This window comes from Podarcis pityusensis (assembly GCF_964106645.2).
Source record: "Podarcis pityusensis genome assembly, chromosome: 14".
NCBI lineage: Eukaryota > Metazoa > Chordata > Lepidosauria > Squamata > Lacertidae > Podarcis > Podarcis pityusensis.
The window spans coordinates 3935743-3955039 of record NC_138039.1 but is presented as its reverse complement, the minus strand read 5'-3'; the positions used below and the strand labels follow the sequence as shown (position 1 = coordinate 3955039).

Here is a 19297-nt window from a genome sequence, read left to right as displayed (position 1 = left end):
CTGAATAAGCATATTTGTCACCAGTGGATTTGGGGAGAAATGACACATTCTGATGTAAGCATAGTGTTCCATGAAGTGTTCTTCTAATTGAACCTTTTTGCATAGGGTGGTTGTGACAAGGATAAAAATAGGGCCGCGTATATCACCCTGAATTCAAATGGAAGTGTGGAATGCAATTGTGAATCTCAATCTCTACCGGCTGCTGCTGCTCTCTCCGGCAGCTGTGTGCACCTTCTGTTTCTACTCCCTCCACTCCATTGATGTCACCACCTGCTACCCGTGGGGAAATGGTTGCTTTTTCACCTGGCAGCCCTAAGCTGTGCCAAGCCAGCAGAGCGACTGCCTTTGTGAGTTGCTCTGAGTGAGTCTCTTTGGTTGACGTGATGGGTATCTCATCACCCAGATCGCCCAGCCCTGCAGAGAGGAGGGTTGCCAGGGGTTCTGCTACTGCTACAAACACCCCCAGCTCAGCTACCATGAAGGATTTGAGGGCAGAGGAGCAGTTGGTGGTGAGTCTTGGCAGCAACAGCAGCTTTTGCAACTCATTGGCCCCTTTAGAGCTCTCTTTTTAGAAAAAAAGATGGGAATTTAAGAAGTTTCCTTGTACTGAGTCAGATGTAATTTGTTATTTAGTCGTGTCCGACTCTTCGTGACCCCATGGACCAGAACATGCCAGGCCCTCCTGTCTTCCACTGCCTCCCGCAGTTTGGTCAGACTCATGTTTGTAGCTTCGAGAACACTGTCCAACCATCTCGTCCTCTGTCGTCCCCTTCTTCTTGTGCCCTCCATCTTTCCCAACATCAGGGTCTTTTCCAGGGAGTCTTCTCATTAGGTGGCCAAAGTACTGGAGCCTCAGCTTCAGGATCTGTCCTTCCAGTGAGCACTCAGGGCTGATTTCCTTCAGAATGGAGAGGTTTGATCTTGCAGTCCATGGGACTCTCAAGAGTCTCCTCCAGCACCATAATTCAAAAGCATCAATTCTTTGGCTATCAGCCTTCTTTATGGTCCAGCTCTCACTTCCATACATCACTACTGGGAAAACCATAGCTTTAACTATACGGACCTTTGTTGGCAAAGTGATGTCTCTGCTTTTTAAATGTATGTAAATAAGTGATGTACAATTCTTTGGGTGAAAGAGAGGGAACTGATAAATCTTCGATTGGTTTGAGAGCAGACTTCTATTTGTTGCATTTATATTCCATCTTTTCTCCTTCATAGAAGTCAAAGTGGAGTACATGGTTCTCTTTCTCCCCATTTTATCTTCTCAACAACCCTGTGAGGTAGGTTAAGCTGAGAGGCTGTGACTGACCCACAGTCATGCCTGGTGAGTTTTGTGCCCAAGTGGGGATTTGAACCCTGGTTTCCTAGGTCCTAATCCAACATCCTTAACTAGTACACCACACTGGCTCTCTCCAGCCTGTTGCCTTCCAGGTGTTTAAGTCTTGTAAGAAGCTGCCTTGGTCCATCTTGCTCAGTATTCCTTACACTGCCTGGCAGCAGCTCTCTAGGGACTCGAGCAAATTCCTAGCCCCACTTGGTGATTCCAGGGACTGGACCTGGGATCATCTGCAGATATACCAAGATTCTCTACCACTGACCAACAGCTCTTCTAGAGCTCATAGGATTGGGAGATCTGCCCTGTCCCCAAACTCAAGAGATCCGTCTGCAGAGAGGACAAGCACTTAGAATAGAATCATAGAATCATAGAGTTGGAAGAGACCACAAGGGCCATCGAGTCCAACCCCCTGCCAAACAGGAAACACCATCAGAGCATTCCTGACATATGGTTGTCAAGCCTCTGCTTAAAGACCTCCAAAGAAGGAGACTCCACCACACTCCTTGGCAGCAAATTCCACTGTCGAACAGCTCTTACTGTCAGGAAGTTCTTCCTAATGTTTAGGTGGAATCTTCTTTCTTGTAGTTTGGATCCATTGCTCCGTGTCCGCTTCTCTGGAGCAGCAGAAAACAACCTTTCTCCCTCCTCTATGTGACATCCTTTTATATATTTGAACATGGCTCATATCACCCCTTAACCTCCTCTTCTCCAGGCTAAACATGCCCAGCTCCCTTAGGCGTTCCTCATAAGGCATCGTTTCCAGGCCTTTGACCATTTTGGTTGCCCTCCTCTGGACACGTTCCAGTTTGTCAGTGTCCTTCTTGAACTGTGGTGCCCAGAACTGGACACAGTACTCCAGGTGAGGTCTGACCAGAGCAGAATACAGTGGCACTATTACTTCCCTTGATCTAGATGCTATACTCCTATTGATGCAGCCCAGAATTGCATTGGCTTTTTTAGCTGCCGCGTCACTTCCCTCATGCTCGGGTACAGCCACACCGCCTTACATATTCCAGGGATAGTTAATACATGTGTGATCTGGTGTTTATTATATTCAGGTGTATGCAAACACATTTAAATAATAAATCCATTGTAAGGTGCAATTTCTTACGTTGCTGGGAGAGGGGTTGCTTGAAAGAGTCCATCAAACTCTGCTATCATTCAAAAATATTTGTTTCATACCTGAAGTATTAAAAAGAAAAATCTGAAAGGCAGTAGGATTTCCTGGTTATGTGCCATTTCATCTGAATGCCCTGGCAGTTTGGGGTATTGCACAAAGGAGCCGGGTAAACAGCCCTCAAAGAAATTCTAGCTCTCAAGGCCTCTTCTCATGAAGCAACAGCTAATCAAGGCTTGTTGTTGTGAAAATAGATCTGTTCCCTGTAGGAACAGCGTTTGCAGCTCCAGGGCCGATCTCTGGCATATTCCCAACTTGATGACAATCCAGCTAAGAGCTAAAGTCAGTTCCCTGATCTGAACATGTCCACTGTTTTTCACATTTTGTTCCCTTCCACCCCTCTGGATTTTGCAAAGATTTATTAGATCCAATAAGGGAGAGACAAACATAGAAGTGAAGTTAAGGCCAGTCTCTGTAGTAGTGATGAATTTCTAGCAACTTCAGACAAACTTGGGTGGGTTTGCACAGTCGTTCTCTATATCCAGACTGTTTCCCTTTCAAAAATGTGGCACCACCAACCACACATATTTACACCAGCACAAAATTAGTACAGGGGGAAATTGCGCAAGAAGAGAAGAGCAAGATGCAGACCATAAAACTGACACTGAATGTACTGCATACCACTGAAAGCGTGTAGGGTTGCCATATTTTGCTCCAGACACTATTTTCGCTGGTTAAATCCCGGACATGTGGGAAATTCTGTATGGCAACCCTAAAAGTGTGGTGCTCAAAACAGTACAGATATGCACAAGAGTGGCTTGCTATCATGTTATTGTTGGGATATTTGTATTGCTCAAAATGCCTTACTTTGAAAAACCCTCATTTTCCTGCTCCATTTTCCTTAGTATTTTACCTTCACAGAGGTGGTAATACTGCCTGGACTGTGAACATTTCACTTTAAAGGGGTTCACATGATGGAATCCTGTGCCATACAATTAAAATCCCCTTCATGCTGACGAGTCAAGGGAAAAGTTACTAGTCTGGTGTTTGCCCTGATACATTAGTTTGCTTCGTGCAGGATCTCTTTTTCCCCCCAACAAGAAAGCTTTAAATCATACAAGTTCTACTTCTAAGTAAACAGGACTGTGCAGATTTATTTACGGCTGATGCCTTTTAACCCTGCATATGTGTTAAACGTTCCTCTTCAACCAGGCCTTTGGCTGATTAATCTTCCATGGCCTTTTCAATGTGATTGTGGGAGGGGGAGATATTTTGGGTTTTTTTGCTCTGACTATTTATTTGTGCTTTTATCCTGTATTTTTATCTTGTGAACTGCCCTGAGATCTTTGGATGAAGGGTGATGTATAAATTTAATTAGTTAATAATAATATGATGATGGTGCACAGTCCTCAAATTGCAGGTTTCCTTTTACTTAGTCTGCTTGCCTGAGTAACTTGACAGTTCGTCTGTTACAGGAAACCGAATTCTTGTTTCTGCCTGCAGGTAGCTCTCCGGATCCGTCCCATCAACGCAACTGAGGTGGAGGAAGGAGCAAACATTATAGCTCACAGATTAGGTGACCAGGTGAGAGGATGGGCAGGTAGCTGCGGGTTGGATGGGAGGAACCATACCCCAGTGGCAAAGCATCCGTTTGGCACGACATCTCCAAATAGAGATGAAAATGCCCCCTGTTTGGAACACCAGTGGAAACAGAATGCCATATGTACTAGATGGGTCTTTGCCTGATCCACCAACCTGACTCTTAAGTTATTAAGTAGCCCCAGATTCAACCCCTGGCATCTCAGGTAGGGCTGGGAAGAATATTTTGCTTATTAAATTTGTATCCCACTCTTTATCCAAGAAGATCAGGGCAACATACACAGCCACTCTCCCCTCCAATTTTTTTACCCAGTGAAGTAGGTAAAGCTAAGCAGACATGACTGGCCCAAGGTCGCAAAGGAAGCTTCTTAATTGAGTTGAGATTTGAACCTCCCTGGTCCCAGTCCAACACTAACCACAATGCTCTCTTTTAAGAACATCACATTTAGAAAAACTGAGCAAAATGCATGCATATTTGCAAACCCAGATTACAATTTTCTGGTTGCAGAATTTCATATGCAGGAATTCATATGCCTCCAGGAAAGTCATGTTGTGTGTACCGTATTTTTCGGACCATAGGACGCACTTTTTCCCCTCCAAAAATGAAGGGGAAATGTGTGTGCGTCCTATGGAGCGAATGCAGACTCCTCGGCTTCAGCGATAGCAATGCGAAGCCTCCGCAGCCTGCGCTCCGGAGGCTTCGCGTTGCTTCCGCTGAAGCCAGGAGAGTCTGCTCTTTGAGGCTGGCGGTGGGGGAAAGCAGCGCTTCCCCCATCGCCAGCCCCAGAGGATGGGGGGCAGCGAGAAGGCGCGCGACGCCTTGCCGCTACCCTCCAACCCGGCTTCGAGGCTGGCGGTGGGGAAAGCAGCGCTTCCCCCATCGCCAGCCCCAGAGGATGGGGGGCAGCGGGAAGGCGCGCGACGCCTTGCCGCTACCCTCCAACCCGGCTTCGAGGCTGGCGGTGGGGAAAGCAGCGCTTCCCCCATCGCCAGCCCCAGAGGATGGGGGGCAGCGGGAAGGCGCGCGACGCCTTGCCGCTACCCTCCAACCCGGCTTCGAGGCTGGCGGTGGGGAAAGCAGCGCTTCCCCCATCGCCAGCCCCAGAGGATGGGGGGCAGCGGGAAGGCGCGCGACGCCTTGCCGCTACCCTCCAACCCGGCTTCGAGGCTGGCGGTGGGGAAAGCAGCGCTTCCCCCATCGCCAGCCCCAGAGGATGGGGGGCAGCGGGAAGGCGCGCGACGCCTTGCCGCTACCCTCCAACCCGGCTTCGAGGCTGGCGGTGGGGAAAGCAGCGCTTCCCCCATCGCCAGCCCCAGAGGATGGGGGGCAGCGAGAAGGCGCGCGACGCCTTGCCGCTACCCTCCAACCCGGCTTCGAGGCTGGCGGTGGGGAAAGCAGCGCTTCCCCCATCGCCAGCCCCAGAGGATGGGGGGCAGCGGGAAGGCGCGCGACGCCTTGCCGCTACCCTCCAACCCGGCTTCGAGGCTGGCGGTGGGGAAAGCAGCGCTTCCCCCATCGCCAGCCCCAGAGGATGGGGGGCAGCGGGAAGGCGCGCGACGCCTTGCCGCTACCCTCCAACCCGGCTTCGAGGCTGGCGGTGGGGAAAGCAGCGCTTCCCCCATCGCCAGCCCCAGAGGATGGGGGGCAGCGAGAAGGCGCGCGACGCCTTGCCGCTACCCTCCAACCCGGCTTCGAGGCTGGCGGTGGGGAAAGCAGCGCTTCCCCCATCGCCAGCCCCAGAGGATGGGGGGCAGCGGGAAGGCGCGCGACGCCCTCCCGCTACTCTCCAACCCTCCTGCGGGCTTTTGCGGGAGATGGGGGAATTCCCCCACCTCCCGCAAAAGCAGGCAAAAGCCGCGCGCTCTTTAAAGGGGCTCCGCGGCTTTTCTAGGAGGTGGGGGAATTCCCCCACCTCCTAGAAAAGCCCGCAGGAGCCACGCACCCTTTAAAGAGCGAGCGGCTCTTGGGGGCTTTTCCCCAAGGAGGGAGAAGGGACTGACTGGCCGAGTCAGTCCCTTCTCCCTCCTGCGGGCTTTTGGGGGAGATGGGGGAATTCCCCCACCTACCGCAAAAGCCCACAAAAGCCTCGTGCTCTTTAAAGGGGCTCCGCGGCTTCTGCTGGCTTTTCTAGGAGGTGGGGGAATTCCCCCACCTCCTAGAAAAGCCTGCAGGAGCCGCGCACCCTTTAAAGAGCGCGCCGCTCTTGGGGGCTTTTCCCCGAGGAGGGAGAAGGGACTGACTGGCCGTTTCAGTCCCTTCTCCCTCCTGGTCGAAAAGCCCGCAGGAGTCGCGCGGGGCAGCCTGTCCGCTGCTCCCAAAGCTGCGGGGGGGAAATCATATTTTTTTCCTTGATTTCCCCCCCTGAAAACTAGGTGCGTCCTATGGGCCGGTGCGTCCTATAGTCCGAAAAATACGGTATATGTGTGTTCCTCCATTTATTAGTTATTGCATCCTTTCTCCACCCTGCCCTTCTTTCAAGATAGCAACACAAGGTAACTCACAACTCAGAATACACAATGCAAAATACAATATTAAAAGATACAATAAAAGCAGCCTGAAATCAAAGATGATCCATCAGCAATAAATGATCAACACCATCTGCCCCAAAATCAACACCAGCTAAGTCCCAGGTGGTACAAAATCCAGGGAGTGGTTGTTCCAGAGTGTTCCTGTTATGTCTGTTAAATTAATTTTGGAGGAACCAATGAAAATCCAGTGTTAGTCTTTCAAACACTATTGGTCTATCCATGCATGAACAGAATACCCCTTGAACCTTGCACACACATGCAAACATTCATACTTTTGCCTCTTTCACTGGCTACGTTCTAGGTGCAGAACACTGATTTCAGTCCGCACTAAGACTAACAGGCATGCATTGCTGCTAGTTGCCACCAGCCATCAAAAACCATTGAAGAAACATTTTCTACCCACTGGTGCCCATTGAGACCTACATATAGCTGTTAACTGTGCAAAGGATTAAAGACAAGACCAACATCCTAACGCAGTACTGATATTCAGAGCCAGTGTGGTGTACCAGTTAGAGTGTTGGACTAGGATGTGGGAGTTCAAATCCCCCACTCAGCCATGACTTAGGGCTAGTCGCTGCCTCACAGCCTAATCTCCCTCTTAGGGTTGTTTTGGGGATTAAATGAGGAGTGGGGAAACCAAGTATGCCATCTTGGCTCTTTGGAGAAAAAGTGGGATATAAATGAAAGGAATAAATAATTTGGTGGCTGCTTTCTTGCTTCTTCCCATGTTTTCATTGCTGCTTGGTATCTGTGCTCTAATTTGTTTCTGTTTTAGAAGGGCATATAGTTTCTAATCTATTGCAAACAGTTCCCTAATTATGCTTTTATCCAAGTTGCTGCCAAACTTTCTCTGGAGCATTGGGGCAAATGGTTCCTTGAAGCTGTCCCTTGAGGCTGAATGTGGCTTCTCCTGATGTTTTTTCAGCGGAGGGAAAGGAATATATTTTTCCTTCAGCGTTGTTCCAGTATACAAGTGGGGAAAATTTACTCCCAGAAGAATCCAGAGAAACTAGGCCTGATCTTTAACTTTCCATTTAATAAATCAAACTTCTATTTTCAACTATGCATGGGACCAAGGTCACGTTCACACCATGCATTTTAAAGATGTCAAGAGTCATGGCTCCCTCCAAAGAATCCTGAGAATTATTATTATTATTATTATTATTATTATTATTAATACCCCACCCATCTGACAGAGTTTCCCCAGCTACTCTGAGCGGCTCACAACAGAATATTAAAAACACGATAAAACATCATACATTAAAACAGGGCTGCCTTCAGATGTCTTCTAAAAGTCAGATAGTTGTTTATTTCCTTGACACCTGGTGGGAGGGCGTTCCACAGGGCGGGTGCCACTACCGAGAAGGCCCTCTGCCTGGTTTCCTGTAACCTCACTTTTTGTAGCAAGGGACCCGCCAGAAGGCCCTCGGCACTGGACCTCAGTGTCCGGGCAGAACGATGGGGGTGGAGACGCTCCTTCAGGTATACTGGACCGAGGCCGTTTGTAAAGGGTGTGTGGAAAGTTGTTAGGAGGTCCCTAACTGAATTATTAAGAATCTGGGAAGCGGGGGTCAGTCTGGATGATATTATGTGTCCCTTCCACACCTGTGGTCCTCTGTATGTGTGACAGAATCCATAAGAGGAAACCCACCAGACCAGTTCCTTTGTAAATGGAATGGTTTTGGCTGGCCTGTAATTTACATGTCTAAAAAGCTTGCCACAGAGACAAATGTGTGGGCCTTTTCTTACCTGGCTGGATGCCACATCGCCCTAAATTGAAGAACAATAGCCCAAGTTGGGGTTGCTGTCTGAGTGAGCTGGCTAAAAGCTGGAGAGACAAAGACATGTTTGCTCTGTCCTGGAATTCCCTGGAAACTTAATGGGGAGGTGAGATCAGTTGCAGTGTTAATGCTGTGAGCCCCTCTCCATCCTATGCTCAGGTTGTATATATGTGTAAATAAAACCATATATCCTAAAGGCACTGCAGTCTCCTGTGACCTTCATTCAAAGGAAACCGAATCCCTGAGAATGGGGTTGCTTGTAGTATTATAATTCCAAGCACCGTTGCTTAAAGCATTTAATCCTTCACACATTGCATTATGAAGACACTGAGATAGGGTTCTTTGAAGGATTTTTTACATCAGGCCTTCATCTCTTGACCTCCCCCCCAAAAAAACCCCTTTTTTAAACTTTGTTTTCAACAGTACCCAATAGCTAAGAGTAAGCCCTGACAAGGAACCTGTGTGTTCCACCCCCTGAAAGCTGACTAAATGTGCCCCTATATAAATTAGCATGTGCAACTTTTATGCGCATTTGTGTCATGGCTCTGCATATCAATTCTTCTAAGCAGTGCTCCAGCTTTTGAGATTTTGCAATCATTTCTTACCTCTTTAGGACAAGGTGTCCATTCTAAAGGGGAGTAATATGCAAAAATTACCTCTTTGGGGTTCACAATGCATACTTCTTCATGGAAACATTTTGAACCCAGTACCAAGCTACTAATTCCACCCAAGGGACCCCTGACAATTAGGTCCAGTCGTGGCCGACTCTGGGGTTACGGCGCTCATCTCACTTTATTGGCTGAGGGAGCCGGCGTACAGCTTCCGGGTCATGTGGCCAGCATGACTAAGCCGCTTCTGGCGAACCAGAGCAGCGCATGGAAACGCCATCTACTTGCACTTTGATGTGCTTTCGAACTGCTAGGTTGGCAGTAGCAGGGACGGAGCAACGGGAGCTCACCCTGTCGTAGGGATTCGAACTGCCGACCTTCTGATTGGCAAGTCCTAGGCTCTGTGGTTTAATCCGCAGCGCCACCGGGTATGAGGCACTTAAACTGGAAATGTGGTAAATGGCTGTGACTGTTCGGGCAAGCTATTGCTTTTTGCCAGTCTTCACCAACTTGATGTCCTTGATAAGTTTTGGATAGCACCTCCTACCCAGATTGGTGAAGACGGCTTTTCATAAACATTAATAGGCATATGGCAACAAAAGGGGATGGTTCTACACTGGAGACTTAGCCTGTGTCCAGCCCTATCCTGGGAGCACCAGATTCAGTGCTTCGAGTTAACAGCTGGTTCGGCTCTAAACTGGCACCATCACTATACTTGCCCAAACTAAAGGTGTGAATCCATTTATCCATAACAGATGGTGGTTTTGATGGATCCAATGGAAGACCCAGATGACGTTTTGCGAGCTAACAGGTCCCGGGAGAAGGCATTCATCTTTGACATGGTGTTTTGCCACAGGGCAACCCAGGTAAAATTAGATTTCCCATCCATCTCTTAAGCAACCTGGATGCCATAGGCAGGGCCGGGACAAAGGTGTCCTGTCACCGAAGGCAGAGGGCAAGGTATAAAATCTGATTAAGAGCTTTAGAGGCCCAGAGCACTGAAATGATTATGGGGGGCAGGGACCATATGTAATTCAAAGCAAAATGCCAAACCGTCAAATGAAATTTTGTTTTTGGAAATGGCACAAAACTTACATGTGTGCTGAAACATACATGCACATATGTGATGTGCAACACATGACAGGAATCCAGTCTACATTAGTGGGAAACCCCCCCCCCCCCCCCCGGTTTAAGCAGGTATAAGTAATAGAAAGGGAACAGAGAAGTTGGGGAGGAGTGTGGAGAGCAGTGTAAGGAAATCTAACAAACCTCTGATCCCTCCCAAGATGACTCCATTGACGCTTTTGTTTGAAATATCAATTGCCCAATTATTTTTAATAACAATAAAAAACCTTTGTGCATATGTGTTCCTGTTTCGCTGGTGTCCTGAGCACGTGCCTAGTCTGCCTGCTGGGTAATCCTGCACTGTGTCTATTGATCTAAAACAAATCTGTGCTGCTTCAGCAGCTACACTTTGGAACTCCCTGCAGGTTCCTTCACTGCATTTGTTTTTGGTGCCTGATAAAAAACATTCTTGTTTAGACAAGCCAAGCCAAAGCATTAAAAATGCGGATGTGAATTTTAACCTGCTTTAAACTTTTTGTATGTTTTATAATATTTTGGTCTTTTTTGCTTGATGTTATTGTTTTAACTTTTTGTGAATGAACCTGAGGGTTGTTGTCCCTCCCCCCCCCCCACAACCAAGCAGTGCATAAATTTTATGAAACAATACACAAACAAGCAAGCAAGCAAACAAACAAACGTGTTAGAAGCATTGCAGGAAGTTGGACTAAAATACCTTCAGGGTCTCTCTCAGCTCTGCAATTCTATGTTTCTGTGAAATAGCTTTCTGAATTCTAATTTTGAAACAGAGAGATATTTGTGGGGAAGGATCTCTCTACCTCCATCTCCCTTGTACATTTGTTCTGAGCATTTTCTCTTAGCAAGACATGATCTGTTTGTATTCATCCTGAATCTTCTGTCTAACTCACTGGGGACGGCATTACCAAATTCTAAGCCCGAAGCAGAGTTGAGAGCTGGAGATCTCCTTGGGGAATGAATGAGGTCATATTTTCCTTGCCTGTTCGTTCTACAGGTTTGTTCTACAGATGTATGTGCTGATCTGAAGCTTGCCCTGTTAGGCCAGGTTGAGCAATTTCGTATCCACGCCCCCTTCCTAGGGCTATGGGGAGCAGGTGTGAGGGCTCTGACAGGGTCCTAGAATCTTCCTCCCATCTTGCTACCCACTTGGTATTCTGGTTTTACTGGACTCCAGTTCCCAGCACACAGAATGATGGGAGTTGGAGTCCATCATCATCTGAAGATTCACAGATTCCCCTCCTCTGCATTAAGCTCGATATGAAAGCTTGATCTGCTGCTCCTTATTGTTCCTAGGAGGAGGTGTACCTGTCCACAACAAAAAATCTCGTCGAAGGAGTCATTTCTGGCTACAACACTACCATTTTTGCATATGGCCCCACAGGTAAAGTGGAGGGTGAGATACGCGATGTTGGTGTCAGAGGTGGGCATGGTTGGGCAATGGCTAAAAGATTGCAAGGTATTCTTCCATCCCCCATTCAATCATAACCCTGGATGACCTCCAGCTGTTATATGGGAAGATTCTAAAGGAGGTTTGAGAGGAGAATTAATACAGAAAGCCTCTCAACTGGAAAGAAAATCTAAGAACTAACCAAACAGCTGATTTAGAACAAGAGCACAGAAGAGCCCCAGACTATGCAGAAAAATGGAAACGATAAGAAAACAATGACTATCGTAAATTGTGCTCAGGTGGAAAGAATATTTGAAATATTAAAAATGATGATATTTCATAAAAGGCAACAACCCTGATATACTGTTAGCAGCACAAATGAGAACAAGAAGAAGGTACGTGGTTAAAAACACTCAAGCTGGAGTGTGGCACTCAAATCAGAAGTGTAACACTCAAAACTGAGCATGTTTGGCTTCCGAAAAAAGTTCGCAAACCAGAATACTTACCGTACTTCCGGGTTTGCAGTGTTTGGGTTCCAAGTTGTTTGAGTACCAAGGCATCTGAGAACCAAGGTACCTCTGTACTGTAATACTGTTATGACAGGGTGCAGCAAAAGGGCAGCAAACAAAATCACCAAGGAAGACGAGGTGGGAAGTCGACCAAAAAAATAAATAAATAAAAATTAGGTATTGGAGTGTATATGTGGAAATTTTTCCTTTTTCTTGAAATTTAATAAAATATTTTTTTAAAAAAAATATGTTAGGGACTTGTTTTGAGGAAAGGATTGGGAGTGGATTGAGCCTTTCAGTTTGTGGGCTGCATCAAAGAGTTGCAAGTTGGGAATTAGAGTCATTTCCAAAATGTTTGACTTTCTTATACCCCCCCCCCCTGTGTTTTCAACCAGGTGCTGGGAAAACCTACACTATGCTGGGGACGGATTCTGAACCCGGCATTTATATCCGTACCCTTAACGACCTCTTCAGAGCTATAGAAGCCACCAGTGGGGACATGGATTATTCCGTCTGCATGTCGTACCTGGAGGTGAGATGGCTAGGCTGTGAGCCATCAGAGGTGGATCTGAGGCAGAAGGGCCTCAAAGTGACTTCTCAAGGTGGAGACACCTGCTGGCAAATGAGGGGCTGTGGCTCATCTGCCCCACTTGCAGAAGGTCCCAGGTTCCACCCCCAGCATCTCAAGAGACTCCTGCATGAAATCTAGGAGAAAGGCAGTGTAGACCAGGCTTCCTCAAACTTGGCCCTCCAGATGTTTTGAGACTACAATTCCCATCATCCCTGACCACTGGTCCTGCTAGCTAGGGATCATGGGAGTTGTAGGCCAAAAACATCTGGAGGGCTGAGGTTGAGGAAGCCTGGCATAGACAATACAGTCATACCTCGGGTTGCGAACGCTGTGGGTTGCGGACCGCGCCAAACCTGGAAGTACCAGAATGGGTTACTTCCAGGCTTCGGCGCTCGTGCATGTGCAGAAGCGCAAAATGATGTCATGCGCATGCGCAGAAGTGCCAAATCACATCACGAACGTGCGCAGAAGCGCCGAATCGTGTCACGCACGTGCGTGCGGAGACGCACCGCTGCAGGTTGTGAACATACCTCCCGCACAGATCACGTTTGCAACCTGAGGTATGACTGTACTGAGATAGATGAGTCAGTATACTGAGTCAGTATAAGCTTCCTATGTTCTAAGTGGCATCACTTATGAATGGAAAATCCAAATGGCCTCCATCCCTTCTCAGTGACACCACCAGGGACACATTGCAGGTCACCCCTGTGGCTCCTGGGTGTCAGGAGCTGCCCACCTAGGCTATAACTGGGGACCCCCAGCTGCCTCGTGCAGTGAGCCCCCAAGGCTACAGAACTGGAGAGATTCCCTGCCTGGGCAGGCTGACCGTTGGAACCGTTCTCTCTGCCCTAAACCCATCTCTCTCCTTTGTCGCCCTTCCTTTCCCTTTTCGAAGATTTATAACGAAGTCATCCGAGACCTTCTGAACCCATCTTCGGGATTTCTCGAGCTGAGAGAGGACTCCAAGGGGAGCATTCAGATTGCAGGGATAACGGAAGTCTCCACCACTAATGCACAGGAGGTAAATTGAACTGGCCTTCAGTGTGGGAGGGAAGAATGCTAGAGCTACAATTCGCAGAGTGACTGAAGAAGAAGAAGGAGAGTTTGGATTTGATATCCCGCTTTATCCCTACCCTAAGGAGTCTCAAAGTGGCTCACAATCTCCTTTCCCTTCCTCCCCCACAACAAACACTCTGTGAGGTAAGTGAGGCTGAGAGACTCCAGAGAAGTGAGACTCGCCCAAGGTCACCCAGCAGCTGCATGTGGAGGAGCGGGGAATCGAACCCGGTTCACCAGATTACGAGTCCACCGCTCTGAACCACTACACCACACTGAACAATCAATCCCTCTCCACAGGGAATTCTGGGAATTGTAGCCCAGGGTGGGTGGTGGAATAGGAATCTCCTAAGAACTACGACCCCCCCCCTTCTTACAACACATTGCAATGCCATGTGCACAGAAACATGGTCGCACAAGTTCCTGACCTGATCCATGGCTGATCCTGGTCCTCCGTCTCCCCACTCATATGGCTTTTGCTAGATCATGCAGCTGTTGACGAAAGGGAACAAGGAACGGACTCAGGAGCCTACGGCAGCGAACAAAACCTCTTCGCGTTCCCACGCGGTCCTGCAAGTGCTGGTGAAGCAGACGAGTCGGGTGAAGGACATCAACGAGGAAGTGAGGGTGGGAAGGCTTTTCATGGTGGACCTGGCCGGGTCGGAGAGAGCAGCGCAGGTGACCTTGACTACTCCCTCCTCTATCTTGTAATAAACGAAAACCTGCCCTTATTCCCTTATGGGGGACACAAGAGCCCTTTGCAGGTTCTCCATTGGTCGGAGGCCAACCAGAGAATATTGAGAAGCAAAACAGCTCGTAAGCTTGATCTTTAGTGAACTGTTGCAACAGGGTGCCCCCTTCACACGCAGGAGAAGGAGGAGGACCCAGAACTCAGATGTGCCCACCCTTATATAGACATTTTTAATTGCCGACCCTGGAGTCCAAGTCCACCCCCAGACACATCATACCTACATCACAGAAAGGGCGATCTACAACAGAAATCTGAGTGCGTTGTTTACCTCCTGTCTGGCAGGTTACCTGTTAATGCTTACTTGATTGGATACCCTGGGGAGCCTTGGCTAGTCTTTTGTAATGATAAATACTTAGTTCCTGAGCCAGGTCACAGGCTCACCCTATTCATACACAGACGTACCCTTAAGACAGGATTTGTGAATGAGAAGACAATGGGGAGGCTTTTCCATTTCCCTTGACCTTGCAGAGAAATCATTTGGTCAGTTTGGGAGTCAAAATGGTTTCCAGGCTGTTTTCCTGTGCTGCTTCAGACATGTGGTTTATATATTTATGTACGTGTTTGCTTGGTACATTTATGAACATTTATTATATATATAAGACCTTATTTTTTTTATTTCAACCTCCCACCCACCCCCCAATCTGTTCACCTCCCAACTGCAATGACTCCGCTTCTGGCCTAGAAGTCACTGAAATATAGGGTCGGAAGGGACCCCGAGGCTCATCTAGTCTAACCCCCCTGAAAGGCAGAACTCTTTTGCCCAATGTGGGGCTCGAACTCACTGCCCTGAGATTCAGGGTCTCGTGCTCTGCTGGCTGAGCTATCTGAAAATCCCTTCTTTTCCCCATTGAAAACAATTGATCCACTGCATCCTTCACAGACACAGAACCGGGGCAAGCGAATGAAGGAGGGTGCCCATATCAATCGGTCGCTGCTCGCCTTGGGAAACTGCATCAATGCGCTGAGTGAAAAGGGGGCCAGTCGGAACCAGTACGTCAACTTCCGAGACAGCAAACTCACGCGTTTGCTGAAGGTACTGCCGCTTCCTTGCTTGGGGGAATTAGAAAGTCTGTTCTCAAACTTTTTCCTCTGGGCCAGGCTTTCGGAATAAAAATCTGCTTGCCCCACGCCGAATTTTCTATTGGTAAAAAATGCACTGGAGAATGAAAAGCAGTGCAGTGGTGCCTCGCAAGACGAAATTAATCCGTTCCGCGAGTGTCTTCGTCTAGCGGTTTTTTCGTCTTGCGAAGCAACCCTATTAGTGGCTTAATGGATTAGCGCTATTAGCGGTTTAGCGGCTATTAAAGGCTTATCGGCTTAGCGGATTAGCTGCTAAAAGGCTATTAAAGGTTTAGCGGCTTAGATAAAGGGGGGGGGAAGCGAAAAAAAAATCTCAAGACTCGCAAGACATTTTCGTCTTGCGAAGCAAGCCCATAGGGAAATTCGTCCTGCGAAGCAACTCAAAAACGGAAAACCCTTTCGTCTAGCGGGTTTTCCGTCTTGCGAGGCATTCGTCTTGCGGGGCACCACTGTGCTTGATTTAGAACAAAGATTACAACTACTTTATAACGTGGTAATGGGACATATAGAAAGTATAAAACAATGGAGCTGCATAAGAACATGAATCATTCCCCAAATATAATTATAAACAAGCCTGTTACATAGGTACCTGAAGTATGTGTACAGGGCTCAATGAGAGCTTGCTTTTGCTGTGTGATCTCATTTATGTTAGGTCTGATTTGAGACAAACAAACTCTGATCTCATCAACACAAAGAAGCTTTTCTCTTTCCCGATGTTTCATATTTGTCAGAAAAGATATTCTGAATATCTTTGAGTATTCTGCAAATAACAAAAAAAATTTGGATACTGTACTGCACTTACAGTAAATGTTTCTTTGATTGTCCTTGAATCTCCCCACCACAATCTCCATCGTCTCCTGCCACACCCTTTGAGAGCCACTGGCATAATGAATCCAGGCAACGGAGGCATCTCACAAGTCCTGCAGATCCCTAATCTCTTGTGACAGAGCGTTCCACCAAGTCGGGGCCAGTACTGAAAAGGCCCTGGCCCTAGTTGAGACCAATCTAACCACCTTGCAACCTGGGACCTCCAAAATGTTGTCATTTGTGGACCTTAATGTCCTCCGCGGGGCATACCAGGAATACTTCAGGAATGGAGCAGATTATTGCTTATATATGAGAGTCTTTAACAGCACTTCTTTCAGAGGGCTGAGCTTGGCCAGCCATTACTAGCCAGCTATAAATGGAAATGTCACCCATGTAGGACTCGCTGGGAGGTAACAGCAGAACGGTGATGATTGCTCATGTCAGCCCGGCCAGCACCTCCTTTGAAGAATCTAGGACCACCTTGATCTACGCCTATCGAGCAAAAAACATCAAAACTAGGGTAAGGCGCTCTGTTCTGCTTCTTGCTTTTAAAAACAATTTATTGATTATCAGATTCTTACAACACATTGCAACGCCATGCGCACACAAAATAAAATGCCCCACCTTCGCCCAGAAGATAAGAGTGTCGGCAACACATCCAAAATTACATCCAAATGACATGATTAGTGCCTATTCCAGACAACCATTTGTATAGAAGGCAGTACACAATTTATGGTGCCCAAAAGGTTTTACAAATGTGAGGGGAGTCCTCTGTTTTCCTTTTCAGCTGTGTACATAATAAAGCTGTACCAATCAGCTAGAAAAGAGTCTGTTCTTCAAACCTCGTGTTGATTTTATTGGTTTTTCCACGAGTGCTATTTGCCGTACTTTTATAGTACCAGTTTGTCAAAGAAGCAACTCCTGAATTCTTCCAGTATCTTGCCATTATGAGCTTGGCTGCTACAAAAGGCAACTTATACGGGGTTTGAGCTGTGTTATCTCCTGTAAAAGGGATGCGGGTGGCGCTGTGGGTTAAACCACAGAGCCTAGGACTTGCCAATCAGAAGGTTAGCGGTTCGAATCCCCGCGATGAGGTGAGCTCCCATTGCTCGGTCCCTGCTCCTGCCAACTTAGTAGTTCAAAAACACATCAAAGTGCAAGTAGATAAATAGGTACCGCTCCGACGGGAAGGTAAACGGTGTTTTCGTGCGCTGCTCTGGTTCGCCAGAAGCGGCTTAGTCATGCTGGCCACATGACCCGGAAGCTGTACGCCGACTCCCTCAGCCAATAAAGCGAGATGAGCGCCGCAACCCCAGAGTCGGCCACGACTGGACCTAATGGTCAGGGGTCCCTTTACCTTTATCTCCTGTAAAAAGACGGAGCTCTGGACAGGTTTTGCTAACTAAAACCGAAATGCAAGAATTAAGGCCAGTCCAATTCCATTTGCCGCCTGAGGCTTCTACCTTCCACCATATACTTAAAGCACTATGGTGCCTCTTTCAATAGTCATGGCTTCTCCCAAAGAATTCAGAGAGCTGTAGTTTGTTGAGGGTACAGAGAGTTGCCAGGAGACTCTTCTTTTTTTTTTTTAAAGCAATTTATTAAATTTTACAATAAAAATAGATATAATAAACAATGTAACATCAATCTTAACATATTTTCACATTTTCTTTGGACTTCCTCGCATCTCCCGCTCCCATTTTCATCGTTAAAACATTTTGTCAGCAATTTATCATCTTATTTAAAATCTTATATCCCTTCTATATTTCATACTCATATAATTCTCAAAAGGAGCTAAATTTTCACAGTCTTACTTAATTTCTTAAAAAACTTCTAAATTTAGTGGTGCTCAGTTGTTTTAGTCTAGCATCTTATTTAGCATTCACTCAAATTACAATGTTTTTGTAAATAGTTCTTAAATTTCTTCCAATCCTCCTCAATCCTCTCTTCTCCCAGGTCACGGATTCTGCCGGTCATTTCAGCCAGTTCCATGTAGTCTATCAGTTGTATCTGCCATTCTTCCAGCGTGGGTAAATCTTGAGTTTTCCAGTGTTTTGCGAGAAGTATCCTTGCTGCTGTTGTTGCATACATAAAAAATGTCTGGTCCTTCTTTGCCACCCCTTGGCCGACAATACCCAAAAGGAAAGCCTCTGGTTTCTTAGTGAAGGTATATTTAAATACCTTTTTCAGTTCATTATAAATCATTTCCCAGAACGCCTTCACTTTAGGGCAAGTCCACCAGAGGTGGAAGAACGTTCCCTCACACTCTTTACATTTCCAACACTTATTATCAGACAGGTGGTAAATTTTAGCAAGTTTGACTGGGGTCATATACCATCTATAAATCATTTTCATTACATTTTCTTTCAGGGCGTTACATGCAGTAAATTTCAATCCATTAATCCACAACCTCTCCCAGTCCTCAAACATGATATTATGCCCAATGTCCTGTGCCCACCTTATCATAGCCGATTTAACCGTTTCGTCTTGTGTATTCCATTTCAACAGCAAGTTATACATCCTTGAAAGTACCTTAATCTTTGGTTCTAACAATTCTGTTTCTAGTTTCGATTTCTCCACCTGGAACCCTAATTTCTTATCATTTTTGAAAACTTCTTTGATCTGAGCGTAGTGTAACCAATCTCGCACTTTGTCTTTCATTTTCTCTAGACTCTGCAATTTCCATTTGTCTCCATCCTTTTCTAATATTTCCCAATATTTTGGCCATTTAGCCTCCATATTGGGTCTTTTTCGGGCCTTGGCTTCCAAAGGTGAAAGCCACCTTGGTGTTTTATTTTCCAGCAAGTCTTTATATTTTGACCAGACATTAAACAATGATTTTCTGACAATATGGTTCTTAAAGGCCTTGTTTGCTTTAACCTTGTCATACCATAAATATGCATGCCATCCAAAGGTGTTGTTAAACCCTTCCAAATCCAACACATCAGTGTCTTCAAGAAGTAGCCAGTCTTTTAGCCAGCAAAACGCTGCGGCTTCGTAATACAACTTTAAGTCTGGCAGGGCAAAGCCCCCTCTTTGTTTTGCATCGGTTAATATCTTAAACT

The 19297-nt window shown here is 46.9% G+C and overlaps 1 protein-coding gene across 1 annotated transcript in view; it reads left to right on the top strand.

The window, feature by feature from the left end:
* The first annotated feature begins 272 nt into the window (after positions 1 to 272).
* Positions 273 to 19297, top strand: part of LOC308462933 (kinesin-like protein KIF19) — a 41258-nt gene continuing 22233 nt past the window's right edge. The window contains exons 1-9 of the mRNA XM_080980978.1: positions 273 to 509; positions 3957 to 4037; positions 9726 to 9836; positions 11365 to 11452; positions 12363 to 12499; positions 13434 to 13559; positions 14078 to 14272; positions 15226 to 15378; positions 16630 to 16752. Coding sequence (XP_080837104.1) covers positions 384 to 509; positions 3957 to 4037; positions 9726 to 9836; positions 11365 to 11452; positions 12363 to 12499; positions 13434 to 13559; positions 14078 to 14272; positions 15226 to 15378; positions 16630 to 16752 — 1140 coding nt within the window. The 5' untranslated portion in view covers positions 273 to 383. The remainder of the gene's footprint in view (positions 510 to 3956; positions 4038 to 9725; positions 9837 to 11364; positions 11453 to 12362; positions 12500 to 13433; positions 13560 to 14077; positions 14273 to 15225; positions 15379 to 16629; positions 16753 to 19297) is intronic.